The sequence below is a fragment of the Grampus griseus genome (assembly GCF_964374135.1).
Source record: "Grampus griseus genome assembly, chromosome: 20".
Lineage (NCBI taxonomy): Eukaryota > Metazoa > Chordata > Mammalia > Artiodactyla > Delphinidae > Grampus > Grampus griseus.
This window is the reverse complement of record NC_139014.1, coordinates 40,069,978-40,088,802: the sequence shown is the minus strand read 5'-3', so window position 1 is coordinate 40,088,802 and position 18,825 is coordinate 40,069,978. Positions and strand designations below refer to the sequence as shown.

The following is an 18,825-nucleotide window of genomic DNA, read 5'->3' as shown; positions in this document are numbered from 1 at the left end:
GTATTCAGCCATTATTTCTTCAGGTATATTTTCTGTCTCCTCTACTCTAGTTTCCTTCTGAGACACCAGTTACTCCTATATTATTTTATCCTACAGGTTACTGGACCTCTGGTCTCCCCCCCGCGCCCCCGCCACCGTTTTTGTACCCATTTGCTTTATTTTGCTATGGTTTTCATGTTCACTGATCTTTTCTTCTGCAGTTTCCAACCTACTGTTAATTTCATCCTGTGAAATTATCATTGCAGGCATTGGATTTTTAATTTTTGATTAGAATATGAACATTGCTGGATTTTGCTGTATTCCTTTAAAGAAGGTTGGATTCCTTTTGGTAGGCAGTGAAGTTACTTTTGAGCTTTATTTTTAAACACTCTTAAGGCAAGTTTAGAATAGTCTTTATTCTAGGTCTAATTTATCCTCCAATTCTGAACTTGCCACTTCTGGGCTATCTACTGAATATCTCGTGTATCCAGTGAGATTTCTTATCTCTGGCTGGAGGAAATTTGAATGAGGTCTGGCCTTGTGTGAGCTCTGGGAATTGTTTGTTTTATCATTCCTTCTAACAGTTCTTTCTTCAGAAGTTGTTCTTAGTTCAGCCTTTAAAGACTGGGCTATGCTCTCCCTATGCATTACAGATTGGAATTCAGCCAAACACTTAAGGGAACACAAATTCATATTTCAGGAAATATTTCTCTGTGTAACTCCCTCCTCTCTGGAAGTCTCCAGAAATTCTATCTGCTTTCCCAAACTAGTATGGTTGCTTCTTCAATGAATAAGATTCTGGGGCACTGTTTGGATGCAATTTGGAAATCACCTCCAGGCAGAAAGCCTGGATTATGCTAGGACTCCCCCATTTGTGTCACTTTTCTCAGAGGTCAAGTCCTGTGCAGCCTATTGTCCAATGTCTGAAAGGAATTCCTACACTTTGTCCAGTTTTTTTTTTTGCTGTTTACTGTGGGAATGTAGTTTGGACAGTGTTACTTGCTCATAGCTGGAAGCAGAAGCGTACTATTGTTTCTTTTATTTCGCTCCTTACTCTTCATTTGTCTTGCTGGGTGCATCCTTTAGGAATTCTTTCAGAGACACTGTCACTGGTGAATTTTCTGAGTTCCGGAATTCTGAAAAGTCTGTAGTCCTAAAACTTGAACGATGATTTGGTTACTGAATTTGTAGGTTCAAATTTGTTTTCCTCTGAACTTGGAATATGTATTTGTGTTTCGTTCTGTTCAGTGTTGCTGATGAGAAGTCTGCTTTTATTATGATCCTTCTTACTTTGTAGGAAACCAATTTTTTATTATGACTAGTAGTAGAGTTTTCTCTTCATCTTTTGTTTTCTAAGATTTTGACACGTCCAGTGTGGATTAATCTTTTAAATCTGCTCAACTTTTCTCTTAGGCCGTTTTAAATCTGAGGTCTATGTCTTTTTTAACTTCTGAGAAATGCTATTCTATTATTCACAGAATATTGCCTCTCACCTGTGGATATTGAATGTTGGAACCTTTTACTGTAGCTGCCATTTCTAACTTCTGTAATTTCTGTATCTTTGTGCTGTACTGTGTTATGAGAGAATTCCTCAGTCCTGTCTTTGCTTGCATTTGCCCTTCACCTCTGTCTGTTCTACTATTGTTTAATTTCAGTGATCAACTTTTTACTTTCTTTAATTGTTATTTGGTTCTTTTTGAGGATATTTTAAATACTTTTGTGTCCTTTTTCACTTTCACTTAATCTTGTCTCTGTTTCTTTGGATGTAAATTCTTTATTTTTTGAGTTTTGACATACTTTTTTTAAAAAATGATTTTGTCTTAAGTGTTTTTTCTTATTTATGTTTTCAACTTTGTACCTGATATATTTTCATAGACTGTGTATGAGATAATCTTTTTACTGTTATTTGCTTCTAATGAAAGGTTCTGGACCGCCTGTCCTACTCCATGTTTCAGTCTGGCCAGCTCTACTTTATCTGTTTATGATTTTCTAACTTTTGTTGATATATAATTCATATAACATAAAATTCACCATTTTTAAGTGTATAATATAGTGGTTTTTCATATATTCACTATGCTGGGCTACCATTACCATTATTTAATTCAAGAACTTTTTCATCACCCAAAATGGAACCCCATACATAATAGTAGTCAGCCGCAATTCCTGTCTTCCCTCTGTTCCCGACAACAACTAATCTACCTTCTGTCTCTTGATTTGCATCTTGTAGACATTTCATGTAAATGGAATCATATGTGGCTTCTGAATCTTTTTTTTTAACTTAGCATTATGTTTTCTAGGTTCAACTGTTTTGTAGCATGTATTAGTACTTCATTTTTTTAAATGGCTGAATACTATTCCATTGTACAGATATATCATGCTGTTTATCTGTGTATGAGTCGGTGGACATTTGGATTCTGTCTTCTTTTTAGCTATTGTGAATAATGCTGCTTTGACAATTTGTGTACAAATTTTTGTGTGTGGACATATGCTTTTAGTTAGTTTGTCTATATACCTAGGAGTGGAATTCCTGGGTTATCTGGTAATTATGTGTTTATCTGTTTGTGATTGTTAATATCTTTTCAAAAGAAGCTTTGACCTTTTCAACAAAAAGTCAACAAAAGAAAAGTAGAAAAACAAACATAAAACACCCACCTAGAATGATGGAAAAACTGTTACTCTTAACTAGCAGGTTGATTCTCTGGACTTCTGTTTCTTAATTTGTAAATACACGTGGATTTAACTAGATGGCTTCTGTGTCCCTTCCAGCTTACCCATTTTAAATTTAAGATAGGAATGCTTTTTAGGATTTCATATTGAACACAAGGGTTTGAGACCTTTTTATGTGAATAATATAGATTAGGAGTTATTGTGATATGTTATTAGAAGAATAAATCAAATATAGGTTGAGACTTCCCTGGTGGTGCAGTGGTTAAGAATCTGCCTGCCAATGCAGGGGACATGGGTTTGAGCCCTGGCCTGGGGTGATTGCACATGCTGCGTAGCAACTAAGCCCATGTGCCACAACTACTGAAGCCTGCGAGGCTAGAGCCTGTGCTCTGCGACAAGAGAAGCCACTGCAATGAGAAGCCTGCGCACCACAATGAAGAGTAGCCCCCACTTGCCACAACTAGAGAAAGCCTGCACGCAGCAACAAAGACCCAATGCAGCCAAAAATAAATAAAATAAATAATTTTTTTTTTAAAAAAAAAAGAATCTGCCTGCCACTGCAGGGGACACGGGTTCGAGCCCTGGTCTGGGAAAATCCTACATGCTGCAGAGCAGCTAAGCCTGTACTCCACAACTACTGAGCCTGCGCTCTAGAGCCCGCGAGCCACAACTGCTGAGCCCGTGTGCTGCAACTACTGAAGCCCCCATGAGCCTAGAGCCCGTGCTCTGCAACAAGAGAAGCCCCTGCAATGAGAAGCCCCTGCACTGCAACCAAGAGTAGCCCCCGCTCGCCACAAATAGAGAAAGCCCACGTGCAGCAATGAGGACCCAATGCCCCATAAATAAATAAGGTTGAACAGGAAATCTCATTTTGAATTCTTTTGAATGATATATAGTTAATGTTGATTGTTTTAGGTTATGGGAAAGAGTTAAATCAGTGAAGGATTGAAATCATTGCTGCTTCTTTCCATACTTAGTGGACCATAACTGCCTTTGTTCATTTGTCCTGGGTTTGGTTTCATGATGCTTTTCACTTCTTGGTTAATAATTAGTTTCTGATTATTTTACCACTAGGAGTTTGCAGTCCCTGATTATCGTTCTTCTCATCTCGAAGCCAGTCAGGCCTCACAGCTCTTGCAGCAGCAGCAGCAGCAGCAGCTTCGCAGACGACCTTCCCTGCTTTCAGAGTTTCACCCAGGTTCTGACAGGTAACAGGCTTTCTTTTATGTTTCCAGCCAGGACTGAACTTGTGTCATTTATTTTATTACTTTAATTTTGTTATATTTATCTTGTAATCTTATTAAACAAGCTGTCATTACAGTTTATATTTTGAGCTCTTTTATATTTGTTGACCTTTTGGAGTAGTTGTCATAATAGTTAACAAACTCTTAAAAACTTGTTTCCAGAGTTCGGAGTTAATGCTGTGTAGTGGGCAGTCAGATTGACCTAGGTTTGAATCCTGGTCAGCTGTTGTGGACTTTGTAGCATTGTGTAAACAGGTGTTCTCAATTCAGGCTGCGTATTAGGACCACCTGGGGAGGTTTAAAAGCTTGATTCCCAAGTCCCATCCCAGAATAATTAAATGAGTCTCTGGGATTGGGCCCAGGTCATTCTCATTTGCAGACAGGGTTGCCAGTCAGTGATTTAGACTTCTCAGACCTTAGTTTTCTACCTGTAAAAATGAGGATAATAATGGCATTGTCTGCAAAGGATAAGTATTTGGTCGGGTAATGTTGGCCCCGTCCATGGCAGGTACTCATTTTCTCCAGGGTCCTTACCATTTCTGCGGTCTTTTACTCCATTCTCACTCTTATTCGAAAGGATTTTGAAGTTTTGTTTTAGCAGTTTTGTAAAGAAACTGATTTACTATTTTAAAAATATGATTACTCTTTGGGTTTTAAGATGATAAAAGGTTTGAAATTATTCGGCCATGTTTAAAATCATTGTAAAATGCATTTCTTGGTGAAGGTTGTGGAGAGAATTCAGATCACTCTCCTCTACTATCTAGCAAATATACGAAGATGGTTTTTTTAAAAAGGGCTAAAAATGCACCCTGCATAAAGAAGGAAAGGATACAGCCACTGCCATAAACTTGGAAAAGTGACATTCAAGTAAGGAATGAGAATATTGCACAACTTGGCCTCCTAGTTCCTGCTTTTACTCTCAAAGAAGCAGTGTTGAAGAAAGAAAGAAGGTTAGTGTAGTCGTAGGATTTCTCATGATTGCTCCCTAATTTGGGAAGACATGAGTGGGGGTGATGATGTGGTGAACGGTTGGCTTAGGAATCCCCATTATGCCGTCCTGCAGGAAGGATAGTTACAGCGTGCCACTTTCCAAAGTGCTGAGCCAAAGGCCTCAGGACTGCTTTACATGTGCGGCTGGTGGAGCGGGCCAGGATCCTTAGCAAAGGCTGTCACAGCCCCATCCCAGTTTTCCCCTGATTTGCACCACTTTTCTGTTTCCTCAGGCTATATACTTCCAGAAAAGTTTTTTGTTTTTTGTTTTTGTTTTTTTTTTTTGCGGTACGCGGGCCTCTCACTGTTGTGGCCTCTCCCGTTGCGGAGCACAGGCTCCGGACGCGCAGACTCAGCGGCCATGGCTCACAGGCCCAGCCACTCCGCGGCATGTGGGATCCTCCTGGACCGGGGCACGAACCCATGTCCCCTGCATCGGCAGGTGGACTCTCAACCACTGCGCCACCAGGGAAGCCCCAGAAAAGTATTTAGAAAACCATATCCAGTCCTCCATCTGTAGACAAACACATTCCAGGCAAAGTGGGGATGAGCAAGGAAAATGCCCACACACCATTCCACACCAAAGAGGAAGTCTGGGTAAGGTTGCTCATAGTATGCCTGAGCAGGAGGGTAAGGGATGCCATGAACAGGGAAAACATATTCCTGGAAAGGAAGATTAAAGCAATACAGTGTTCCAAAAACAAAGACCCATGTGTGTAAAGAAGATGAAAAACAAAGAACATGGCCCATGAGTGCTGTGCACTGTAGAACTTAAAATTAATAAAGTATTCAAAAGCAAAATAAGGCAACCATATCAGATAAAACGAAAGATTGGACATTCCTGTGCCCCCAAGACCACCATTTTAAATTCAATATATAAAGTGAGAAGGAACAAGGAATAAAATAGATGTGGCTGAAAGTCAGACCTTTGTCTTGGAAGAAAGGTCTAGAAATGATCAGAGTGGATACAGAAGAAAAGGACAGAGATTAAAGCAATTAGCAAGAAGTGGATAAATAAGGAGGGCAAATTAAAATCATCCAGCATGTCATAAGAACATGTGTTTCCGAGGTGGAGAACCTGGTAAAGGAAAGGAAATAATATTCATAACTTTAAAAAAACCCCACTTTTTTCCCCTTTAAAGTGAAGGAAGAACTCAATAGGTTGATAGGACATACCTTGCTCCAAGAAAAATTTGCACAGAATGATCAATACCGAGACAGATCCTGGTTATCATTAAAGTTTAAGGCTAAGTAAAAGAATTAGGAATCCAGGAAGCAAAGCACAAGTCCTTGATAGGGGGATAAGAATCTGACAGAAGATATTAATAGTAGAGCAATAGCTACTGAGTTCTGAGAAAAAGAAATTGAGATCCAAGAATATTATATCAGACACGTTTAAAAGCAACAAGCAGACGTTTTTAGACATGAAAGCACTGAGCATCTGAAGCTTCTTGAAGAATTTCTACATGATGGAATCCAGTCAAACAAAGAATGGAAGCCGTGGTAAAAGGACTACAGTAGCCATAAACCCATTCAAGTGGAAAGTCCATATGAGGCATCTCGATGAATTATGGTTCTTTAATGGAATATCAGTACCAAATCTTGACAAAGTAAAAATAATATAAGTATCCCAAATCAGAGGTACGGTAAGTATTGGGAGAATGTTTAAAGGTATGCATTTGAAAAGTGTGTGTGGAGACCTCCCTGGTGGTGAGTGGTTAAGAATCCGCCTGCCAGTGCAGGGGACACGGGTTCAAGCCCTGGTCTGGGAAGATCCCACACGCGGCAGAGCAACTAAGCCCGTGCGCCACAACTACTGAGCCTGCGCTCTAGAGCCCATGAGCCACAACTGCTCAGCCCACGTGCTGCAACTACTGAAGGCTGCGCGCCTAGAGCCCATGCTCTGCAACAAGAGAAGCCACCGCAACGAAGAGTAGCCCCTGCTCACTGCAACTAGAGAAAGCCCGCGCGCGGCATCTAAGACTCAACGCAGCCAAAAATAAGTAAATAAATAAATTTATCTTAAAAAAAAAAAAAGAAAACTGTGCCTGCAGTGATTTGATGACTTCTAAAATGGAAATATGTTAGGTTAAAAAAATTAAAATCATAATTTTTTTTTTTATAAATTTATTTATGGCTGCGTTGGATCTTCATTGCTGCATGTGGGCTTTCTCTAGTTGCAGTGAGCGGGATTTATTCTTCGTTGCAGTGCGCGGACTTCTCATTGCGGTGGCTTTTCTTGTTGTGGAGCACGGGCTCTGGGCACGCAAGCTTCAGTAGTTGTGGCGCACGGGCTTAGGTGCTCTGCGGCATGTGGGATCTTCCCAGACCAGGGCTTGAACCCGTGTCCCCTGCATTAGCAGGCGGATTCTTAACCACCGCGCCACCAAGGAAGCCCTAAAATCATAATTTTAATTAATGCTCTTCATAATTATTTTCCTAACCCTTTAGCAAGATTTTTTTTTTTTTTTTTTTTTTTTTGGCGGTATGCGGGCCTCTCACTGTTGGGGCCTCTCCCGTTGCGGAGCACAGGCTCTCGACGCGCAGGCTCAGCGGCCATGGCTCATGGGCCTAGCCGCTCCGCGGCATGTGGGATCTTCCCGGACCGGGGCACGAACCCGTGTCTCCTGCATCGGCAGGCGGACTCTCAACCACTGCACCACCAGGGAAGCCCAACTGAGGGTCATCTTGATCAGCCAACCATCTTCATAACAAGATTTGTTGAGAAGTCCTGGATTTTCTGCTAGAGCTTCATTAATTTCAGTTACTTCTCCTGATAGAGGAGAATAGAGTTCACTAGCAGCTTTCACACTTTGCAGAGCACCGAATTCCTCTTGTCTGTTCAATTTTCTCCCAGCTTCAGGCAGACTACAGTAAACATCTCCCAAAGCTTCCTGTGCAAAATTGCCGATTCCCACTCTTCCAACACCATTTTCTGTTGTTACCCATTCATGTTTGTCTGAATTTACGACCCGACAGCAGAGCGGGTCCGGTGCGCAGCACCCGGACGGCGCCCGCCTGCAGTCCCCAGGCCCGCAGGCTCCGCACCACTCGCAGCGCCATGTATGCAGGGGTGCAGAGGGTCTCTGTGCAGCATCTAGAGCGCCCCCAGCCGGCGGGGAGAGGGTTTATCTTTTAAAAAAAATTAAAATGATTAGATACATTTCAATAAAAAATTCATTTGATAAATTTGTTTTAAAGCTATTTAAAGATGATACTAATAGATGATGAAAGTAAAATGTAGGGAATTTTAAGTCTAAAAGGCTACAGAGATATTTTAGTATGAAAATCTGTCTTTTTTGTTTGTTTTGGAAGTACCACATTTTATTTTTCTATTCATCAGTTGATAGCTGTTTTCAAGCACAGATTTTTCTGTGGCTATCTATATATTCCTTTTTCTTGGTCCTATACCTAGGAGTAGGATTGCTGATTACATGGTAGTTTTTTTGTTTGCCATTTGGGAAACTACCAGACTGTTTACAAAGTGGCCACACCATCATACGGTATTAGTTTTTTTTTAAATTATTATTATTTAAAAAAAATAAATTTATTTATTTTTGGCTGCATTGGGTCTTCGTTGCTGCATACAGACTTTCTCTAGTTGCGGCGAGTGGGGGCTATTCTTCGTTGCAGTGTGCGGGCTTTTCATTGTGGTGGCTTCTCTTGTGGCAGATCATGGGCTCTAGGCGCTCGGGCTTCAGTAGTTGTAGCATGCAGGCTCAGTAGTTGTGGCACGTGGGCTCTAGAGCGCAGGCTCAGTAGTTGTGGCACATGGGCTTAGTTGCTCTGCGGCATTTGGGATCTTCCTGGACCAGGGCTTGAACCCGTGTCCCCTGCATTGGCAGGCGGGTTCTTAACCACTGCGCCACCACGGAAGTCCTGGGATTGTTTTCTTAATTTCACATCCAGATTGTTCATTGCCAGTGTATAGAAATAAAACTGATTTTTGCATGTTGGTTTTTTTTTTTTATCCTGTAACTTTGCTCTGTTCATTTATTAGCTCTAACATTTTTTGTGGATTCTTTTGAGTTTTCTACATATGAGATTTTGTCATCTGTGAATAGAAATACTACTTCTTTTTCAATTTGGATGCCTTTTCTCTCTCTTCTTGCCTAATATTCTGATAAGAATTCCTAATACTATATTGAAAAGAAGTGGCAAAAACAGGCATCCTTGTCTTACTCCTGAAGCTTCCTACTCCAGTATTTTTTGTGACATCATTGTGAATTTTAAGGAGACAATGGGATCTTATGTCTTGAATGAGATTTCAAATTTTTGAAGTATAATAAAATTATAGACCTCAGGGTTTATTTTATCATCTATCCTAAAAACCAAACCCCATGATTAACTTTTCAATGAAAAGTTGTTTTGTGAGACATTCGTTTAAAGCTTGGCTATAGGTAAGATGTCGCTTCTGTAAATACTTTGGTAGAAAATGAAAAGTCAAATTAACAAACACCCATACATAGTACTCTATACAGTATATCATGTAGAGAAATTCAAAACAGATTCCTGACCTTCAAGATACTTATGTACTTGGAGAAACTAGACAAAATACATGTATTAGGGGTCAGAATTATGTATTTAAAGTACTGTTGCATTCCCACTCGAGACTTGTTTTTAAGTCTTAATAATACCTCACAACTCAAGTCATTTATCTTTCCATGTGGCAGTTGCTGGGAAAATTTTTTTTTTTTTTTTTCTGCTTGCTTTTATTACTGGTTGAAAATGGTGGCTCTTCTGGTCTAGATTATATTCAGTTATTATGGCATAGGTTTAAAAATACTTTATGGATATTTTTCAGCAACTTCAAATTTTCTGCAAGTTGAAATCTTCTGTTACAACTTTCACTGCTTTATCACCTCTACTCCCACCTACCCTGAAGAAACTTTTCCTATCAGGATTTAGGTTTAATAGTACTTTATAGTGAGGTATATATTCTCCTGGGGTGAGGAAATACATTTGAAAGTGAGCATACCTTTTCTTTTATTTCATAGTTCAACCAGGGATGTTAGCAGGAAGTTGTACATCACTTAAACATTTTCAAGTGATTATTTTCTTTGTATGTATTAGGCCTCAAGAAAGGAGAACTGGATATGAGCAGTTTCACCCAGGCCCTTCCCCGGCAGATCATGATTCACTGGAATCCAAGCGACCACGTCTGGAGCAGGTTTCTGATTCCCATTTCCAGCGGGTCAGCGCTGCGGTCTTACCTTTAGTGCACACGCTGCCAGAAGGGGTGAGGTCTTCTGCAGATGCTAAGAAGGTAAATATTTGTTCTCTTACCCTGTGGAGTTGTCGGTCTGAAATGTTTGTTTAGCCATATTCAGGCACAGCGCCTAAAAGAAAGTCCAGTTATGCCAGTCTCTAAAGGTTAGTGCTATGGGAAAGTAAAAATTTTGTTAAACAAAACTAAAAACCACAGACTTAATACTCCAGACTTTTAAAGTCAGTACTTTTAACTTTTTGGTAATTGAAAACAATCCGAGGACTGCTGTAAAGAAAAATTGCTGTTGAATGACATTCAATTGCTGTTGAATCTCAAGCATTTTATATCGGCTTGTTGGGCTGTAAAATGTGGTCAGACTCAAGAATACCACAGTTCTGTTAAATTTAAATTAAGTTTTAAATAATACCTTTAAATTCAGTTGCAGTTTATTAACTTACTGCATAGGAGAAGACACGTTTTAGGTAAGGTTTAATTGTGCTTATAATTTTTGTAAAGAAAGTTTCTTTTTCTAATTTATGTAAAAAATACGTTCTTGCAAATACAGAGGAAAAAAGTTATCTATAATTCTCTGTCTTAGAGGTAACTGTTATACTTTTAATGTGTAGCTGTATCTCGTGACATTTCAAACAATGTGTATTGTGGATTTATGAGAAGGTTCTAAGATCAAACCTCTTTTTTTCTTATGTTTATTATTATTTACCTTTCTTTTGTGAAATGCATCTTCCTGTATTATGCCCTTATTTTGTTGCTGAGTTTATCATATTTAACTGTCTGTTTTGCTTGTCATTAAATCTTCAGATTAGGAAGTACCTGGCACTTAGTAGGTACTGAATAAATATTTGTTTTAGAAAGAATAAACTAATTCTTTAAAACACTTTTAACAATAAAGTGTTAACCCCTTTACTATCATATTTTCATATCTCTTACCCCTGCCTTTTTGTTATCAAATATTTTTCCCATGAAGTTTATTTGCCTTTATGGCTAATGGCCCTGTCCACCCTGATATCAGATAAATAAATACACATTTTCTTTGAGTTTTAATGCAGTGAGAAATGATTTAAAAGATAGTGAATATGTTTGCAATTTATCTTCAAATAGATCAACTGGGGAAAAAAAAAAGGTAGGTGTGTGCATGTGTATAGAGACAAAGCAAATATAGCAAAATGTTACAACTAGTGAATCTAGATGAAGATATTGAGTGTCCATTATACTAGTCTTTCAACTCTTATGTAAATTTGAAAATTTTCAAAATAATAAGTTGGGTGGGGAAAGCTCTTTGTGATAAGCTAGAAATGAACTAAGCTTCTAGGATTATTGAGACCTGCTTCACTATGTGGAGTATGTATTATAGTCTATGGATTTATAAGAAATGTTTGAAACATTTAAAAAAGAAGGAAAGAAAGACAGAAATACAGTGAATAAAAGTCTTCTTCCAAGGCTGAATAAATGACCACAAAGGTAATTTATACCTATGGATTTTTTTGGCAGAAAGAGATCTTAAAACTTCATCCATTTAAATAATGTGTTATGTTGGATCAGAGTACAGTTGATTTCCGTTTTATAGTAGAGAAGACAGATGTTAAGAAAAATTAAGTGACCTAGGTCGAGCCTCCTGAGTTGGAGTGAGAACCCATGACCTCTGACCCCTAGTCCTGCTCTTCCCCTCCCCCCCCAGCTAAGTTGTAAATCATGACTTTCCTTTTTTTAAAAGTAGGGATTTTGAAAGAATTAGCATCTGTTAGTTTTTTTCTTTTTTTTAATGTTGTTAAGCCCAGGTATATCATGTATAGGATTAAATTAGATAAGTTTGAAGGAAAAAGTTACAGTCTCACCAGTTAGAAATTGTTGTTAATTGTGCATATTTTAATGTGCTTGCTTTGTATATTGTATATAGCTTTATTTTTGCTTAAATACATACTTCTTGTGTCGTTAAGTTTACAATTTTATTTTTAGTCATATTCCATGTATGGATATAAAGTAATTTATTTAATTGCCACACATCTGGGTTACCTGTTTGCTCATTAGAACAATGACATATTTTCTTTAGGTTGATTTTTTTTTTTTTTTTTTTTTTTGCGTACATGGGCCTCACCGTTGTGGTCTCTCCCGTTGCGGAGCACAGGCTCCGGATGCGCAGGCTCAGCAGCCATGGCTCACAGGCCCAGCCGCTCCGCGGCATGTGGGATATTCCCAGACCAGGGCACGAACGCGTGTCCCCTGCATCGGCAGGTGGACTCTGTACCACTGCGCCACCAGAGAAGCCCAATAGGTTGATTTTTGTGTTTGGTTTTTTTTTGGCTGCGCTGTGCGGCTTGCGGGATCTTAGTTCCCTAACCAGGGATCGAACCCTCACACTGGGCAGTGAAAGTGCGGGGTCCTAATCGCTGGACCACCAGGGAAGTCCCTGGGTTGATTTTTCTGGTATTCAGTCTTATTTATTTAGCTAAGGTAAATTCCTGTTAGTGTAAGTAATTAGAGACCAGAGTTGGCATATTTTAAGGTTTTCATGGGTGTATCCAGATTGCCCTGCAAAGGAGGAGAACCAGTTTTTGTCCCTGATAGCACGGTATAAGGGCTCCCAGGTCTTGTGTGCCCTTACTGATACCACATATTTACTGTTTTTAAAAAAGTCATTGTTTGATACATTTTTAACTTGCATTTATTTGCTTGTTAGTAAAATTTAACATTTTTTCATTTACTTTTCCTGTTTTATGAATTGCTTTTTCATATCTATTGCCCATTTTTCTGTTGGTGTGTTTTTTATTTTATATTGAGTTGTTAGAGTTTACATTTTGCAAATGATTTTTTCCATTTGCATTTTAAATTTTTTATTTCAATTTTGATGAAGAGAAAATTGTTTTTTTATTTTGATTCATCAATCTTTTTTTTTTTAATGTCTTTTGCTGTTGGCTTTCCTGAGTTCAAGATAATGTGAATGCCTTTTTTTGTTGGTTTGAGGCTTCTTGTGATTTGCTAATAAATCTCATATAAATGTTTGCTATTATTTGGCTTTCATTGTGATATAAGATGTGAGATAGGAGTCTTAACTTCTTCCCTCAAATTACTATCAGAATGTTCCAATACAAAATTATAAACTCCTTGAAGACGAGCATCATGCCTGTTTCGTTCACCACTCTACCTAGTGCCTGTCATATGATAGGCACTCAAGGAATTTGTTTATTGTTAAATATTTAACTAGAGAAGAAGTCAGTGGAAAATACTGATTTGTAATAGTAGTTCTTAGGGCACGGATCAGATCACCTGAGGAGCATTTTCAAAATCTGCTGAATCGAAATATAATCTGTTTTGCTGTTATACGTGTTATGTTACACAAATTAGCTCATATGCATATGTAAGAGAATGATATGAATATAACATGGAAGTCCTAAAGATTCGTGAATGATTGTTCCTAGCACATGAATGTTTTCAGGCTCTCAGGATCAAGCTGTCTCATAATTAAGAAATAGCCTTTGAGATGGACGAAGACCTTAAAAATATTTGAAAAGTCTGCATTTAGTTTTCATTTAGTGCAGGTAGTACCTGGCTTAGTTAATTCAAGAACTGCTCTGCTTTTCAATGTTAAGCTAACTAATGAAGATTGGAATGTTGAAAAGAAACTGCGAAGACATTTTCTCCTGTACTTTTTTGTTTTTAAAGGTTGATAAAAATCTTTATACCCCGAATCTGATTTTTATTTTGATGAAACATACTATTTTCTACTGGAAGCAAATGACCTCAAGGATTAACAAAGGAAGCATAAACTATAGGGTTTATGGCTAGCAAAGAATTGACTGTAGTCTAAATGCAAATGATATTGGAGCTTTAACAATATTATTACTTCTATTAGGATCGCTGTTGTTTTTGCTAATGCTCTGCTTACAAAGTTTAAGTAATAACCATAATCCTATTTTCCCCAGAAGTCTTTATATTAAACTATACTATTACAGAATATCAGACTTTTCAGGAATATACATGTTACGTTTTAGTTGAAATCTGTGTTCCAAGGTGTTTTGGAACAACTATCCAGGTATAATTAAGTGCATTCTTGGTTGGAACTACTGATTTCTCACAGTTAATTAATCTTATTTAATACATTGAGGGCTCTAGAGTCCTAGGAACTATGCTCATTCTAGGCTTCTTATACCCTAAAGAAAACTAGTACCTTAACCTAAAATTTATCTGCTTTACAGTGTTGCTTATATCTTCGCTTTAGACTGGAGATTGGTAGGCTGTATGTGTGTGTGTGCATGCGTGCATGTGTGTGTTGACGGGGTGATAGGTTTTGGGTGGAGGGGCCTTCAATCTGCTGTAGTCCCCTGCTGGTTTGGAGCTGGAATGGGATGATATATTTGGCTGAAGAGATGTTATGTGCGCTATAGGGTAGGCAGGCTTAGTCGCCCTTTACGAAGGTAGGCCTGGGTGATTGTAGCAACAAAAGTTCTAGATCATTTCTCGGACTTCTGTACCTCACTGTTGGCCCTTGGAAAGTCTGAAAACTTTTTGATAGGAACAGCCATATCATAGCTGTTATGTTGGGTGGGCACACAGGGTATGCATGTTCAGACCTTTTGGAGTGCCATTACAAGGAAATGGCTGAGGAATTGATATCTTCCTTTGCCGTGATTGCGTTATTATTTCTGCAGAAATTAGAAGTCTCAGTATCGTTGTACTAAAGGCTGATTAGCCACTTAGCCACCTCATTCTGGATAGCTTTTAGGATCTTCAAAATTGTGAATGATATGTCTAAACGATAAACATCAGTGGTGTGGGTTTGTGTGTGTGTGAGAGAGAGAAAGGGAGGGAGGGAGAAAATTGCTACCGTAGGACTGCCACCTACAGAGAGCACACATTGCTCTGCTAAGCTTTAAAATTCACATTTTTCAGTTAAGAGGATCTTGAAGCTGACATTGGCTGTTGGTGAGAAATCATTTGTTCTTGATTTTCTTCCTTAAAGGATCCAGCATTTGGAGTCAAACATGAAGCTCCTTCCTCTCCAATCTCTGGGCAACCATGTGGAGATGATCAAAATGCTTCACCTTCAAAACTTTCAAAGGAAGAGTTAATACAGAGTATGGATCGTGTAGATCGAGAAATTGCAAAAGTAGAACAGCAGATCTTTAAACTGAAAAAGAAACAAGTAAGTGTTTGATTTTACTGCTTAATACATTCTCAGAATGTATGTTCGTCTCCCTAAACAAGAGAATGTTGAACTTTCTGAATTTTTAACTTTACGTAAAGGAAATCGTGCCTTGTATGTTCTGTGACTTGCTTATGTTTGCTGTTAGTTTCCTTAGTTTCATCCATTCATTTTCTTGTGGTATTGTCTGGTTTTATGATTCCAGATAGCAAAACTTATTTGTCTATTCTGTGTTGGCTCTTACTGGATGTGTTGTTTCTAGTTTCTTGCTATTCCACACATGGTGCTATGTTTTTGGTTCATGTGTAGACAGATTTTCTAGGGTGTGTGCCCAGGAATGGCGTTCCGTGGCCTGAGCATGTGCACGTGTTCGCATGTGCTAGATGAGACCACATCTGCTGAGATGGCAGCACCATTTATACTCCCACTGGCAGTGTGTTCACGTTCCAGTTTGTGCATGTTCTTGCCTTCACGTGGATGTGAAATAGTTCTAATTTGCATTTCTCTGACGAGGAATGAGACAGAGCTTGTTTCCATTTGTTTATGGGTTGTGTGCCTTATGTGGATGGTTACTTTGTCATTTTCTTATGTTTAGTGTTTCCTGAAGCCTCTCGTCAGGTATGTGTATAGCACGTGTCTCCTAATTTGTGGCTCGTCATTTCACTTTTTGGGGGTGGGGTGGGGGGAGGTGTTTTTTTTTCAGATTAAGAAAGTGTACTGTTAAAGTGTACACTTTAGTGTACACTTTTAAAGTGTACAGTTCAGTGGCTTTTATGTATTCATAAAGTTGTGCAACTGCCATCATTATATATTTCCAGAACATTTTTATCACTTCAGAAAGGAACCACATATCTTTTAGCAGCTACTCTATTTCCCTCTCCCCCCAGCCCCTGGCAACTATAAACCTCTTCTCTCTATATATGGATTTGCCTATGCTGGACATTTCAGATAAATATAGAATCATAATATGTGACATTTTGACTCCTTTTATTTAGCATGTTTTCAAGAGTCACCCATGCTGTATCTTGTATCAGCACAAAATTCCCATTGCATGGACATACTATGTTTTGTTTATCCGTTCATTAGTTGATGGCATTTAGGTTGTGTTCACTTTGGGATGTTATGAATAGTGCTGTTAGGACACACTAGTTTTTGTGTGGACATGTTTATTTGGTTCTCTTGGATATATGCTAGAAGTAGAATTGGCAGAGTCACATGACAAATCTCTGTTTAAAGCTTTGAGGAACTGCCAGACTGTTTTCCAAAGTGGCCGTGTGTCATTTTAAATTCCCACCAGCAGTGTATGAGGGAGGGTTTCACCTTCTCTACTTCCTTGTCAACATTTGTTGTTGGTTTTTTAAAAAATAGCTATGCTAGTAAATGTGAAGGGGTATCTCATTGTGGTTTTGATTTTCATTTTCTTAGTAACCAGTGATGAACATCTCTTTATGTGCTTGTTGGCCATTTGCATATTTTCTTTAGAGAAATGTTCGTTCAGATCCTTTTCCCAGTTCTTTTTTAGCTGGGTTGTCTTTTCATTGTTGAGTTGTAAGAGTTCTTTATATATTCTGCATACTCAGATGTATGATTTGCAAATATTTTCTCTCATTCTGTGGGTTGTCTTTTTACTTTCCTGATAGTTTTCGTTGATGTACAAAACCGTTATTTCCTCTATTTGATTCATTCAAATATTTATTGAGCATCTAGGGAGATACAAAAGTGATTAAAACATGGTCAGAGAGGTAAATCAAATGAATAAATAATGGAAGGCAAAGTATAAGATTCACTGAATCACAGCAGTCAAACGAAAGTGCTGTAGGAAATCAAGAGTGAGATTGCTTCTAGCCTGGAGAGGGGTGTGGGTGGCTGGAAAGTCAGGAACCGGGATTGAGATTAAAATAGAAGACCTCGTCTGGATTGCTAACGAGACTCAGTTTGAACCCTCCTTTGTATTCGTCTCTCCTTTTCCTCTCTCCCTGTCTTAATTTACCAGGACTGTTCATTGTGCTTTTTCCTAGACTAGCCTGCATTTTTACTTTAATGTCTTATACCGAACTAGGTCCTTTTGGTGTTTTAGGAGGTTTTTTTTTCTTTTTCTTTTTTCCCTCTGTTTCTTGGAAGGATTCTTGACTTCTTTGCTCTTGGTATTTGATGGTTTTGAGTCTTTTCCATTATGGTTTGATTTTATGCCTTTCTGGCTGGAGTATCGTACACATTTCTTTGCTGGAGCTTTTTCTTCAGCTTCTCTTCACCTTCATCAGCAAGTTTTGCTTGTTTTCTGTGGAACCTTGCTACCACTTCCAGATACACTTAGGGGTTTCACATCCTCCTCTTCTTCATCTTCTTACTCTGCATCTTCTAAGTGCTGTCCACTAATAAGTACAAGCCCTGAACTACTTTTAGACCACAGGTAGTATTGTTTCAGAGCCCCCCAGGGAAGCCATTGGCTGTACAGACGTTATCAACCTTGCCAGGGCTGCTTTACTTAGGCTGCCTCTGCTTCAAGAGTGTGCACTTCACCCTTTGCACCAGCTCCGAAACTGACCCTTCCTAAAGATAACTGCTCATTTTCATCATTCTCCACTTTGAAGTGATAATCTTTGTTGGTCTTCAGTTGACAACTAAAAGATAGTTCTGGGGCCCCAGGGGCACACACTTAGGTGGGAGAGAAGGTGGACAGAGATAAGTGACTTCCTTTCAGAGGACAGCTGAGCAGGACAGAGTCATACCGGGGCGGAAAGTTGTTAATTGTGATGAAGTCCAGTTTATTTTTTCTTTCATCACTTGCACTTTTGGTGTCATATCTAAGAACCTTAATCCAAGTTGCATAATCCAAGGTCACAAAGATTTATACCTATGTTTTCTTCTCGGAGTTTTGTAGTTTTAGCTTACATTTAGGTCAGTATTTTGGTGAACAGAATTTCTGTAGGTTTTATATGAGACTACCCTGGGACCATTGAAAGAGTTTACTTATATTGTCTTTTTAAAATTTTTATAGTTTTCTCATAAATTATTCTTTTTTTTAAATTTATTTTTATTTATTTATTTTTGGCTGTGTTGGGTCTTTGTTGCTGTGTGCGGGCTTTCACTAGTTATGGTGAGCGGGGACTACTCTTCGTTTTCAGTGTGTGGGCTTCTCATTGCGGTGGCTTCTCTTGTTGCGCAGCATGGGCTCTAGGCACGCGGCCTTCAGTAGTTGTGGTGCATGGACTCAGTAGTTGTGGCTCGCGGGCTCTACAGCACAGGCTCAGTAGTTGTGGTGCGTGGGCTTAGTTGTTCTGCGGCATGTGGGATCTTCCTGGACCAGGGCTCGAACCCGTGTCCCCTGCATTGGCAGGCGGATTCTTAACCACTGCGCCACCAGGGAAGCCCTCATCACATTATTCTTAATCTACCAGAAATTGAATTTTTGTGTCTGCCTCAAGGTAGGGGTCAATATTCATTTTTTCCCCTGTATCGATAATTAAAAAGGTCATCCTTTTCCAACTGTTCTACACTTTTAGCTCTCTTATAATTCAGGTTTGCATCTATATATGGATTGATTTCTGGGCTTTGTGGTCTTTGTGTTCTTTGTGGTA

At 38.9% G+C, this 18,825-nt stretch overlaps 1 protein-coding gene across 9 annotated transcripts in view; it reads left to right on the top strand.

Moving 5' to 3' along the window:
- The window catches only part of NCOR1 (nuclear receptor corepressor 1), a gene marked incomplete at its 3' end in the record, with an annotated part of 142,762 nt that overhangs the window by 25,255 nt on the left and 98,682 nt on the right, over nt 1-18,825 (top strand). For all 9 annotated transcript variants that reach the window (XM_082678228.1, XM_082678227.1, XM_082678226.1 and 6 more), the window contains exons 3-5: nt 3,721-3,854; nt 9,954-10,146; nt 15,065-15,247. In XM_082678228.1, the coding sequence (XP_082534354.1) occupies nt 3,721-3,854; nt 9,954-10,146; nt 15,065-15,247 (510 nt within the window). The remainder of the gene's footprint in view (nt 1-3,720; nt 3,855-9,953; nt 10,147-15,064; nt 15,248-18,825) is intronic.